Source organism: Lampris incognitus, chromosome 2, assembly GCF_029633865.1.
Source record: "Lampris incognitus isolate fLamInc1 chromosome 2, fLamInc1.hap2, whole genome shotgun sequence".
In the NCBI taxonomy this organism is placed as follows: Eukaryota; Metazoa; Chordata; class Actinopteri; order Lampriformes; family Lampridae; genus Lampris; species Lampris incognitus.
In genome coordinates, this window is record NC_079212.1 from 121,842,899 (window position 1) to 121,856,333 (window position 13,435).

At 42.0% G+C, this 13,435-nt stretch overlaps 1 protein-coding gene across 1 annotated transcript in view; it reads left to right on the forward strand.

Annotated features, from left to right (window-relative positions):
- The first annotated feature begins 2,844 nt into the window (after nucleotides 1–2,844).
- LOC130107212 (uncharacterized) overlaps nucleotides 2,845–13,435 on the forward strand; it is a 62,328-nt gene continuing 51,737 nt past the window's right edge. The window contains exon 1 of the mRNA XM_056273694.1: nucleotides 2,845–3,438. Within this exon, the coding sequence (XP_056129669.1) occupies nucleotides 3,155–3,438 (284 nt within the window). The 5' untranslated portion in view covers nucleotides 2,845–3,154. The remainder of the gene's footprint in view (nucleotides 3,439–13,435) is intronic.

A 13,435-nucleotide genomic window follows, 5' to 3' on the forward strand; every position in this document is an offset into this window, starting at 1 on the left:
TTCATTTACACTTGTTTGAGTTTGAGGTGGAATTATTTAAGTTTCAATAAAGCTAAAATGTAAAAAGAGTGATGGAAATGGATGTTTGCCATTAATGCTGATGTAGAGCTTATGACTAGCATGTCACTCATGTGACCCGAACATAAACAGTTATGGTGGATGGTGAACCTACATAATACTTTGACAGAAAAGTTTCTTTGAGTTAATTAGAACATAAAACGTTTGTTGTAGTGTACTTTAAGGGTATTAAATAGCTAAGATTGTTGGAGGTAGTTAAGCTGTGCAGTTTTGATTTTTTTCTCCTTTTCAACAGCATTTACTGTTGCACTGACAGAGAGAAAAAAAAGATGTCCATTATGATTTTGGAGTAAAGCCACTGTCAAATATTAGGAAATGTGATCTCTCACATCAGACAAAGTGAATCATATTCCTCGAGTTGGCAAGTATAACATTTCCCAGCATATGTTCACCTCTCCGGTTGGGTGCTTCTGCAGGGTGTAAAGAAAATACTCTGACCACTTCAGCTGCTTTCTCATACAACACTCCCTCTCTTACAGTCACTATTGCAGTACATCTTGGATAAAAACGGTCTATTGAGAGACACAACTCACGTGATGCCATGGCGACTGAAGAGTTGACTTGATCCCAGCCAAAAAAATTGTCTGTGAACCAGATGGAAATCATCTATCGCCTAACTGTGATGACATGCTTATTCACACTGACGTGATCCAATGATACCTGTGTAATTGCTATTTTCTCAAAACAAAGAGCATTAGCATAGTCTTTGCTCAAAACAAGCCATTATCCCACGTGCATTAAGTTTGTTGCTACAGCCTCAATAAATGTGCACGGATAGAAGGAACTTGATATACGTAGAACTAAAATAAATCCCTCAAACTGCTGGGATCCCTACATTTCACAGCTGTTATGATATCCTAAACATGTGAATGTTCATATAAACTTTGGTGTTAGCTATGCACATGATCATTAATCTCATAAGAAATACAGTATGATGCAATACATCCCATTGGTAAATGCACTGACTATAATTCTGCTGTATTCCTTCAGTCATCTGAAGGCTGTAAAGTGAAAGCTAACTTAATGCAGCCTGCGCCATGGCATATTCTTACTTTAACATTACTGCTGACAACTACTGACAAGGAGAAATTTTGACAAAAAAAAGTTGTGAAAGTCATCCACCAACAATGCCTGTGTTTTAAACAAAGCCAACCACTAGAGGGCAATCACTTTGTGCTATCCAATAAAATGACCATCATTCAACTCAACCTTGAGGCATAAGCTTCTTTTGTTGCCTGTTATCTCATCCTCTGAGTCTTATACGTTTATTCATTCCAGATTAAAAAAAAAAGGTTGGATAGACCGGGTTTTAGCTTGTGTCTGAACCAAGCAAAAATGTAAAGATTGATGTTTCAAGTCCAAACTTTCAGTCTTCCTGCCTGTGTTGTATCTACTGGACCATCTCAATAAAATATCCCCTTAGCCATGAGCAAAACAGCTGTACGAGGCAAACAAATCATTTACCTTACAGCACTCAAGGACCACCCACTCTGCATTCACATTAAGACTGAAAAATATCTGTTGTCTCCTTGATGCCTGATGGTGCAAGAATGCTGAGTGCCGTTAGCAGAGAAGTCCCCCCCTCCTCTCTGTGTGCCACAAGGAGTTGCTTGCTGCCTTTGTTCCTTCATACAGTGGTCTACAGACATTACAACATGTAATGCGTCCACCATGTCCCAGGAGCATTCCTCTGTAGAAAATCATTTTCACCCCTAGGCCAAATACACATTTAACCCCACTACACAATGGGCAGCTGCAATGCCACACCACCAATAGAAAATGTGCAGAAAGGCTTGCTTCCAGTAGCTTGCACCACAGCACGATGGAAAGGGTGGTTCTGTTTGATGTAACGCCAGAGACGAAATGCAGTGTACACCAAACAGCTTTATCGGTGTTGGTTTGAGGTTTTCCAAATCTAATTCCGATGCTTTGTTTTGGGGGGAAAACATTTCCAGTAAAATGGGGAGAATATTAGTTTGCCAAAATATATGTTCCGATGGCCGATACAAACTGAAGGCAATAGTTGAGTGTAGCTGGAAGAATTGTTTCCATTGTGTGCAATGCCCAAAGTGCTCTCTCGAAATGTTCTGGGAAGGTACGGCTCCAAGGATATTTCTCCCACCTTACCCTGAGTGGGCCAGAGCTCTGACATTCAGAATGGGAATTTACAAACCAAAGGTCAGCTATGACAGGTGTTTACACCAAAGGAAGGGCATGAAAGAAAATAGACGCCTCGCTGTCAACTATTTCATATGCACATGAATATTCAAATCTCGTGTGTATGTGTAGACTCTGTGTGCTTGCAGACTGTGAAAGAGTGTGAGAACAGCTGGATGTTATTCATCTTGTTAACGTCCCATTTGAGATGTATTTGTTCACCCATGTGGATGATAAAAGATATCCTCTTGCTGATGTCAGCTTTACGTGTAGGCAACACCTCTTGTCCATGACAGTGGTCCAGTTATGGATTTGCATATGGCATGTGCCATCTTCCTTGGAAAGCTTCTTGGGGTATCTGATAGCCAAAGTTTCACTGACCAAGGCTGTGTTGTAAGACCGCAGCAGACTATGGTAGTAGACAAATGAAATGTATTTCTTTCCCCCCAGGATGAATTCAAATTCTATGCGCACCTGTGCAATCCAGCAGTACAATAGAAGACTGCCTACCTGTTGAGTAGACGCCCCCCCCCTCCCACTCGCACACACCCACCACCACACCCCACACACACGTGGATACAACTAAACTTACTGTGTCTCCTTCGGAGGACACGTAATCAACACCAGCAGAGGCAACGACGGAACTCCGCCGGAGTGTGTCAAATCGCGTCCCTGAAAGAGTTAAGCGCGTTGCCATGTACTGGCGGAGGTTAGTTTGTACAGGCTACCGTGGTGCAGAGCTTGTGGACGGCGCACAGTGGCAGGCGGACCAACTTCAACGCTCGAGCAATTAAAAAGCAGAGTAATGGCGGAACGAAGGGGGATCGCTGATTGGGATTTTGACAGCGCTCTGCTCTCCTACTGAGCGGGTTAAGAGGAAACTGCTGGCGTCTGCCTGCCTTCCTGCCTGCCTGCCTTTATGGACGGGCAGCAGAGGTTTTACGAGATGGAGAATCCGACCGAGAACCCCAGCAAGGCGGCGGAGTATTTGAAGGAGCTCAATAAAATTATCGAGACTCAGCAGGAGCTGCTGGAGAAGCAAAGGGTCCGAATCGAAGAGCTGGAGCTCCAGGTGTCGGACCTTTGCAAAGACAACGCCTGTCTCAAAGATCAGCACCACCGACACCTGGCCACCTGCAGACTCCAGCACGGCAACAGCCACACCACGTTAGGAGCCATAAAGGAGAACGTGATACAGGAAAAGTAAGTCGGGAATTGAGATTAACGGTGTCGCAAAACACAAACAAACAACCAAAAACGTCGGTTGTTTAAAGTTTTTTTTTTAACGCGATCTGTCACCGGTTGGTCGCCAAGTGAGAATCGCCCTGCTCCGGTGTGGGAGGGTGGCTTCTTTGGGAGCTGCTAGAAACGCATGCACGCGTATTCCGCCGTCACTTATAACCAGGATTAAACTCCGATAGGCACTTCGTTGACACTTTGTCTGACATTTGGTCTCATTTTGGTACTCTGCCATGTTGTTTTCAATTTGTGGGATTATTTCAGTCACATGTGAATGCGCACACACACGCAAGCGACTGTACCACGTATTGCGTAATGAGTGCAAAGGTTCCGTTACGCGCGCCATAGCGTCCGCTTTGTGTGCGCGCGCGTGCGTCTGTGAACATGTTGACATTTCAGAATATAGACTAGAAAATAACACAGGTAGGGAGAAACCTGCTGAAAGTCCAGCCCTTTGAGAAACCATGACCTCTGTTGTAGTGCTGCCTCAACCAAGTTAGTACCGGATACGCATGCTAGCGTTAAGCTCGCATCACTTGTAACAAAACATACGGTGCGCATATGCTCGCGGCGTCATGGAGCCTCCGTTCTGATGTGTGACGTGTGACGATCGAGATCACAATGTGACAGTCACAAGCTGAGAGACGCACGGTCAGATTGTGGCTTGGTTTCTCACGACAGTCGAGAACTTTTACTTTGAAACGACACGATTCAGTACGGAGATCTGTTCGGTGCACGGGCGTGATTAGATACAGAACTGATCACAGAACAGGAGGACTCAGGCGACGCCCATTCGGACAGGCTCAGTTTGTAACACGTAAACATGAACACTGTCGACATACATAAGGCAGAAGATTTATTCAGTTGCATAATCAATCAATCAAGTTGCATTTTATAGAGCGGTAACTTATTTTTTGTTTATTTTGTAGTGTGCATTTCATCCCTATATATGATGCATATTATTATTTTTATACTGTAGTTATACAAATGATGTTATCTTTCATTTTATTCACAAACACTTATTTACCTATGTGTTTCAATTTATTTTTTTCCCTTTTTTTTAAGTAACTCCGTGCCTTCTTATTAACATTGCCAGCCCACCTCTAGCTATATTAATCATGGCTTTGTCAGTGTATTGCCTGATTAAGCATATTGGTCATTCCGGACATCATGTTGTTACGTCGTAGTATTCTTTAAAAAAATCACTACATCTGTTCATATAAAGCAAATTAACTCCATCAATGAAGCAGTCGGTTGTATTGGTGAATGATTAGCTCCACGGTATAGCAGATGGTGGTACGACCATCCTGGCACCAAAAGCACAAGTTCAGGCACCGCGTGTCACATTTCTCCTGCAAGTTTTTTCAATGCAATCCGTTTTCAGTCCCAAATCCTGCATGCAGAGAAGAAACAAAGCTATCTTCCATTTTTTTTCTCTAAGTATGTAAACATGAGCCAAAGCACAGTAATTCCCTTTTGACCTGTGACATCATTAACATATTTGCTTACTCATCACTTTCTCCATGCTATAAATAGTCTGTGTGGAGCAGCACGTTTAAGCTTAACAGCTGGTCAATCTTTATGTAGCATTTCAACACCACAATGACTGAAAATAGACCTGTATGGGGCGACAGGATAATGTTTGATTTGCCTTCAAATGGGTCATCTCTGTGGAAAATTCAAGCACATTGATACATATTTGGAGCATATAATGGTTGCCCACATGCATGTGTAAACACCATACACACATGCATGCAGGAACGTGCGTGCACATGTGCACACACAGACTTGTACTTATATCTTTGTGAGAACTCTCATTGACTACATTCATTTCCTTGCGCCTAATCTTAACCATCTGAACTGCACATGCTTAACCCTGACCCTAACCTAATCTTAATTCTAACCTTAAACCTAAGTGCTAAACCAAAAATAGGGAAGTCAGGACAGGCCAAAATGTCAACGCTTTGCTAAAATGTCCTCACTCGGATGGTTAAAAACGAAAATTGGTCCTCACAAAGATAGAAGTACAAGAATACACACACTTTTACACACACACACACACACACACACACACTTTTAGACACATGCAGCTGAGAGGGAGTTCTGTCCCTCGTGTACTGTCAACAGTTGGGCCACGTCAGCTGTTCTCTTTCTGCTGACCTTAGTCAGCTGGTCATTCTGGCCTTGACTGGAAGGCCAACGATGGAGCTGTTTTTCTCATGGATTCTTCAGTAAACACTACACGATGTGTATCTACCACTCGTTTCATCACGTTACTTTTACTAACCGACAGTGTGCGAGAGAGATGGCTTTTGAGTTGTTCGCCAATGTTGTTAGTACAGTCAATATTGATAAAAAGACATCTCTTGGCATACAGAGATGTAATCTTGCCATTTAATTTATAGTTACTAGATCATCAGGATCTTTCAGTTTAAAAGTGATGCTGCCTCACACAGTCCTATCAAGGTCATGTTGTGGGTCAGTGGTTGTAGGTGTGTTGATGGACAAAAGGTGCTGTACAACAGAATTCACATTAGGACTCATTGTGTGCTTTAATGCTGATCATGCAGTTACCAAAGCTAGTGGCTGTGAAATTGAATTACTGCATCAAGTGTAAAGGCACAAGCTTGTTAGTTAAAGAACTTTGACCCAGAAGTGGTTGGTTTAAGGGGCGTCTGGGTAGCATAGCAGTCTATTCTGTTGCCTACGAACATGGGGATCGCCGGTTCGAATCCCCATGTTACCTCCGGCTTGGTCGGGCATCCCTACAGACATAGTTGGCCGTGTCTGTGGGTGGGAAGTCAGATGTGGGTGTGTGTCCTGGTTTCTGCACTAAGCGCCTCCTCTGGTCGGTTGGGGTGTCTGTTCAGGGGGGGGGGACTGGGAGGAATCGCGTGATCCTCCCACGTGCTACATCCCCCTGGTGAAACTCCTCACTGTCAGGTGAAAAGAAGCAGCTGGCGACTATCAGGCCATATCAGAGGAGATATGGTAGTCTGCAGCCCTCCCTGGATCGGCAGAGGGGATAGAGCGGCGACCAGGACAGCTCGGAAGTGTTGGGTAATTGGACGGATACAATTGGAGAGGAAATCTGGGGGGAAAAAAAGTGGTTAATTTAAATCTTCCAACTTGCTTGGGAGGTAAATGAGATGCCACATAGCAAGTCTGTTCTTCCCAAACTGCCCCAAGAGATGTTTGGTAGCCAATAACAGCATTACCTTGGTTCAGGTGAGCCGTGGAGTGCCTTTTTGAACTGAATGAGATTTGTCCCCTATGACTCATGCAGTACAGCATAGCTTGTAGGAGCTCCGTGTCCAGTATGAAGTGCAGGAGGGATGAATGTGAAAATAAAATCTACCAAATAACACAATTACTGGTGAGTGGAAAATGGTAATGGACTTCAAATATTGTTAACTATCCCTTCATGCACACTCGTTTGCCCTTTTTAAATCCATAGCGCAGCAGTGAATTCATTTTCACATGCCTTCTTAAACTATCGTTGCATTTGATGCCGCATCTGCTTAACCTCGCTGATGCTTAGCTGCTTCTCTCTCACACTGATAAAAAAAAAGTGTTTAAAAATTAATTTTAGAATTAAATTTGCACATTGTGCTATACTAAAATACATTCATGGTTGAGTTAGCCATCCTAGAAAACATTTGCTGGTCAGCAATATCAGCCACCATAGTTAATCCCTGAACAGATTTAGTCATTTTAATATGTTGCAGCGTTGCTAAAATGTTTGCAACATGAAAATTAGGGATTATAATCCGCATCTTGGACCAAGCTGCAACTCGTGATGCAGCTGTATTGTATCCCACAAGTGGCTTGACGAAATAGGGAATGTGCATTATGTGTTATATGTTTCAGACTGAAAATGGAAAGTGATGGAGACCAAAATATCTCCCGCCTATTCAAGGATCTAATTAAAACTTGCCCAATTAGTGTACAACTCTTAGTGTTGCTGTTTGTGACCGCTGTCTTTTATTTACAACCAACCAAGCACAGCATAAGGATCAAGACATCTTTTAGTTGTTCTGCGGGCTTTGCAGTGCCAAGGTTTTGTTGCCTGGGATTTAAAATGTTTTTCTCCTGGGTGCCTCGACTAACCGTCTGTCCAGGCCTGCAGAAGTTGGATAGGATTTATAGCCTTTGTGTACATTGCCCATGTCAACAAGCACTGTTCTTAGGACATCAGAAATATCTGGGCACTGTTCAAGACACTTTTCATTCAGCTTAAACAAAACCGTAGCAAAGATGACCGATACAAATAATATATATTTTAATTTATTTAGATGTGTGCAGCATTATAGGAATTGGTTGCAAACCAGTCATCAAAAAGGGAATAGGTTATTGCTGTGGGAGATATGAAATTTGGTAAGGAATATAGCAAACTGGCCCTGTGATGCACTGGTGGCCTGTCCAGGGTGTCTCCCCGCCTGCTGCCCAATGACTGCTGGGATAGGCTTCAGCATCCCCACGACCCTGAGAGCAGGATAAGCAGTTTGGATGATGGATAATGAATGGATATAGCAAACTTTTGACTTTATGAGTAAGCACATATGCCAATGTTGCTGAGGGGCAAGCTGTGAAATATACCCGGTGTGTGATGCATTTACAGCCAAAGTAGAAATGCATTTTAAATAGAGAGCACTGTAGCTTTTGAACCCCAGGGGGGCTTGACAGGCTGCCATTTGAATACAGAAGATGAAAAGGGGGAAAAATGCTTCGTGGTGAAATATTTAAGGATTCTGTAAGATGTAAAACCTGGCATTTTATATGATTTTTTGCTGTTTGTTCTTCATTTCAAACTTGGCAATTCATTGAATGCCACAGAATATTTCCTTTTTCAAATGTCACCTCAGAAAGCCTCATTCTGATGAACATCACGGATAATATATGTATAAGGTCACAATAACATTTACTTTAAAAAAAGCAATGTGAATTAAAATGTATTTGAAATATTAGAATAACTCAAACAACTTTCCCAATATTTAAAAAAAATCCTTTATTATGGTGAGTAGGTTTATCTTAAATGTCTCACAAATTCAGAATGAATCAAATTGCATTGTGAACCCTATTAAGAGTCCTATTATATACTGGTACACAGTGGCACCTCCCATACATTGTAAGAGGTAGTGGAAAACATGATAATTTAACTCAATTCTCTATATTAATGTGCATTGTTCAGTTACCACACTGCTATGTGTATGCAAGCGCTGTGGCATTTGCAGCAAGTCTAGTTAAGCATTGCTCTGGTTCACCATGAGATAAAGTAAATCACAAAGAAACTGGATAAAATGTGTTTAAGGACTGAACATTGTCACAGTATGCATAAGCCAAAGTATACACCTCTTTTTTTTTTTTAAGCAATGGTGCCGGTATTGTAAAATTGGTGCACAATACCTGCTTTGATGATAACAAATGGCACGGCTAGAAAAAAAAAAAACAGTCTGAATAGTTCTATTTACTGCTCATATTTTGAGGCTGCAGTGATTTTTGTTTACACTGGTTATGAAAGGGGAAAATGCTCATTTTAATGTCATGCTGTGTTATGATGCTGTGTAAGTTTTGCAAAAAAAATTTTTCAATGGCAAACTCTGAAAAGTTATGTTGTTAGACATTTTGCACGATATGATGAAATAATATCTAGGATTTTGTATTATAGACTGTTTAACACTGTAGGCCTCCGTGGTCTCTCGATGAGCCGTTGGACAGAATACTGTATTTCTGAGAATAGGCCGTTGGCTCTGTGCTGAGTTGGCTGTGTCTATCGATCATCTTGTGGCAATGTTGGAGCATGCGATATTGTTTACTGGAGCAGAAAGCCACAAATTAGATTTTTTTTCTTTTGAACTCTTGCCAATAAATCTTTGATCCATGGGGCTCAACTTTAGTATAGTAACGACTGCCAGTCTTATGTTTGAATGTTAGGATTGTGAACAGGTTTGCTACACACAGCAATGGGGGAGCACAGCAATATGAGGTTTGACTCCCTAAAATTTGCTCGAACTTAATCAGAAAGCAAGAGATGGCTGCTTTGCAGTGATCATTTGCTGGCCGTCGTCATAGTTCAATTTCAGGACTTCAGATTTGCTTGTAGGGCAAATTGTGTTGAATACTGTAGGTACAACAGATGACATCAGAATTAGCTCTCACTTCCTCTATTGGGGAGTAGGGGATAACATTTTTCCCTTGGATCTCATCAGGTGTGTAAATGGATGCAGCCCATCTATCATTCAGTAGAGGCAATTTCTCCACCAGTAAGACTTCCTGTCTGTTAGAAAGGCTTAACTCTGGGCTTCAAGTAATGCAAACCAAAAGGTAGTAATTCTCCCAGAACCTGGAGTTCTCTGTTGATCCATCTATTGATCTAATATTGCCGATTCACCCGCCAAGTAAATATGCATATCTACATACAATTCATATTGGGCTCACACAGTTGTGGCAATTATTTGACATTATAGGGTCTGAATGTTAAAAAAATCCTGGTTCATTTTTATAGAATTGTGACTTGAATAGACCAGATGGGAAATAAATACCAATACTGATCAACATTGATAACAGAGGAGTTTTTTTTAACATATGCTATAGATATGGCTGGAACAATCAAATTAATGTTAGTGAACACCAGCAATTCTCTTGAGTCATAAATCAAGACCAAAAGTTGATTTCATGGAGGCATCCAGGTAGCGTAGCAGTCTATTCCGTTGCCTACCAACACGAGGATCGCCGGTTCGAATCCCAGTGTTACCTACAGCTTGGTCTGGCGTCCCTACAGACACAATTGGCTTTATCTGCGGGTGGGAAGCCGGATGTGGGTATGTGTCCTGGTCGCTGCACTAGCACCTCCTCTGGTCGGTTGGGGCGCCTGTTCAGGGGGGAGGGGGAACTTGGGAGAATAGCATGATCCTCCCACATGTTATGTCTCCCTGGCGAAACTCCTCACTGTCAGGTGAAAAGAAGCAGCTGGCAACTCCACATGTATCGGAGGAAGCATGTGGTAGTCTGCAGCCCTCCCCAAATCGGCAGAGGGGGCGGACGGAGCAGCGACCGGGATGGCTCGGAAGAGTGGGGTAATTGGCCAAGTACAATTGGGGAGAAAAGAGGGAACCCCCCCCCCCCAAAAAAATGTTGATGTCATGTCACCGAACAGCTTGACGTTTGCGTCACTGACAGTTAATTGTCTGGAAACTTGTAAGCTTGCAGAATGCTTATACTGTCAGTTTAAAAGAAAACCAAAACATTTTGCTGGTGTCCCTATCCCTTAAAGTCATTGTGCTTTTACAGGGATGGAGTCATGTTTTTTTTTTTTTCAGCTCACTCCATCTGCCTGACACTAATCAAACCACGGTGTCACTGGAGGCAAAGTTATTCCAGTCAGTTCATGGTCCAGATCCTGTGGGTTTTCTCCATGTGCGTAAGAGTGCACAACCTGTCTGCACTCAAACCCACTGTCAACACTGAGCTCATTCAACAAATGCTGGGATTTAACAAAAAAAAATCAGTGGGGTTAGTTCAGTTTAAAATGTGCCGTCTAAGTAAGCAAACTAAATGGCATTTTTCATTATAATCTCGACTCATCCTTGAGGACAATTCGAGAGTAGATGGTGGAGGATTTTCATTTAGCTACCCATTATGCATATCATTTTATGTTTATGTTAGATGTGCCTTTCTGTACCATCACAGGTTAGGAGTTCACTTAGACTGAAGCGCCCATTTTAATGCTGCTGTAATGCCATAACATTTCAAGGTATTCCTCTTGGTTGTTGTAGGTCGTTCTTTGGTGCATATTTTGCAATCCTGCACCGAAATTCAGACCCTCAATTTTGATCTCTGTCCTACTGTCATATCTCTTTATTAATTAATTAAGTTTCCTTTATTGATCCCCTTTGGGAAATTCATTTACTGCAAATTAACCCATCCTAGCTTTGATGTGTGTAGCTAGGAGCAGTGGGCTGCGGCCTTCATGCTGCTCCCGGGGACTAACTCCAGTTCTTTTCTCATTGCCTTGGTCAGGGGCACAGAAAGGAGTTTAACCCCAACATGCATATTTCTTTTGATGGTGGGGTAAACCGGAGCACCCGGAGGAAACCCACACAGACACGGGGAAAACATGCAAACTCCACACGGAGGGATGACCTGGGATGAACCCCAAGGTTTGACAAACCTGGGGTTCGAGCCCAGGACCTTCTTGCTGTGCGGCAACAGCGCTAACCACTGGGCCACTGTACCGCCCACCACTTGTATTCCTCTTATTATAACCACTTCAGTAGCCTGCTGTTTTGTTTTGTTTTGTTTTGTTTTGTTTTGGTCTTACAAATTTCTATTCCAGCCATGGGTTCCTCTGAATACCTAAATTGTATGTGATTGCGATTCATATTTGGTTTGCACCTTTTCTAATCTCATGATAGTACCTAAATTCAATAATCTTTGTGAAAGGTGATTACCCAGAAGATCTGATGAATGGTTGAGTAGCTTCAAGCAACAACAAAAAAACCTTGAAATATTATTGAGTCTTTTTTCTTTTAAAAGGAAATATATACTCTTTTTAACCTCCCTTATTTAGAGAAAAGTGACCTATTACCACTTTTGAATAAATAAAAGCTGTGCTAATGGTCAGTGGAAAAACATGCCAAATAACAATTATTCTCATGGACATCTTTTGCTTGGGGCCAAAGGCTCCTTGAGGTCAAACTAGAAAATATACTAACTAGCCTACAGAGATGGAGTCATGTTTTTTTTCAATCTCACTCCATCTAGCTGACGCTAATCAAACCACAGCATCACTGGAGCAAAGATATTCCAGTCAGTTCATGGTTCGGATCCTGTGGGTGTTCTCCATGTATGTAAGAAAGAGTGTGCATTCATTTAGCTAGCAAATCTACTGTAGGTTCATAGCGCTGACATGAATACTGCACAACCCATCTGCACTCAAACCCACCGTCAACACTGAGCTCATTCAAGAAATGCTGGGATTTAAAAAAAAATCAGTGGGGTTAGTTTAGTGCTGTCTAAGTAAGCAAACTAAATGGAATTTTCATTATAATCTCAACTCATCCTTGAGGACAATTCGAGAGTAGATGGGGGAGGATTTTCATTTAACTACCCAATATGCATATTGTTTTATGTTAATTGTCTGGTCTAGCAGGAGAATGTAGTCATAGTCCTTATGTTTGCTCGCTCACCATGATGCTTACAGACATTTGTCTCTCACTTGAATGGACATTTGGCTAATGTACTAGGTGTGTTTACCTGAATGGATGCATCTGACCCTCTTATAAAGGTGGCCTATTGAGTTTGGCTCATTGCTGCAATTACTTTGACTGATGAATTAGTGATGTATTGCAATTCTAATTCAGTCAGTTTCATGTAATTTTGTCTCTCTCCCCTAATCAGTTTGTGTAGTTTAAACAAAGAAAGAAGTATATCATTAACAGTATGGTTAAAAAGGATCGGTGGATTTCTGCTAGCACCATATTATAAATCTCTGCCATGAGGCCATTTCATTGTGCCCTTTGTGCAAGTGTTTCTGTATTGTCCAAAGGTATAGCTTCACGATAATTTTGTTGTGGTAGAGAAGGCAAGTAGTGGGTGAATAAACAAACACCTGCAGGTTTTCTTACTATTGGCCTGGCATAGAGGAGGCACATTGGCCCACAGGAAGAAGAGAATTAGGGCATATCCCAGCTCCGCTGTCTTTGTGTGAGGCCAGCCGCTCAGTTGTGTTTCACCCGTATGCATTATTCCATGCATAGCAAGTAAGACTTTGATGTGCCTAGAGTTTTTTGCAATTTTTCAGCAAATTAAATTCTCTGAGATTGATTTGGATTGGGTGGCATGCCCTTTGCTCGCTTAATGTTCCCCTGTACTGTTTCTTAAGACCTCACACTTCATCTGCAGGACTGTGCTTATGCAATAATGTTGTAGACCTAGTTTCCTTGGAATGTGCTTATTATGT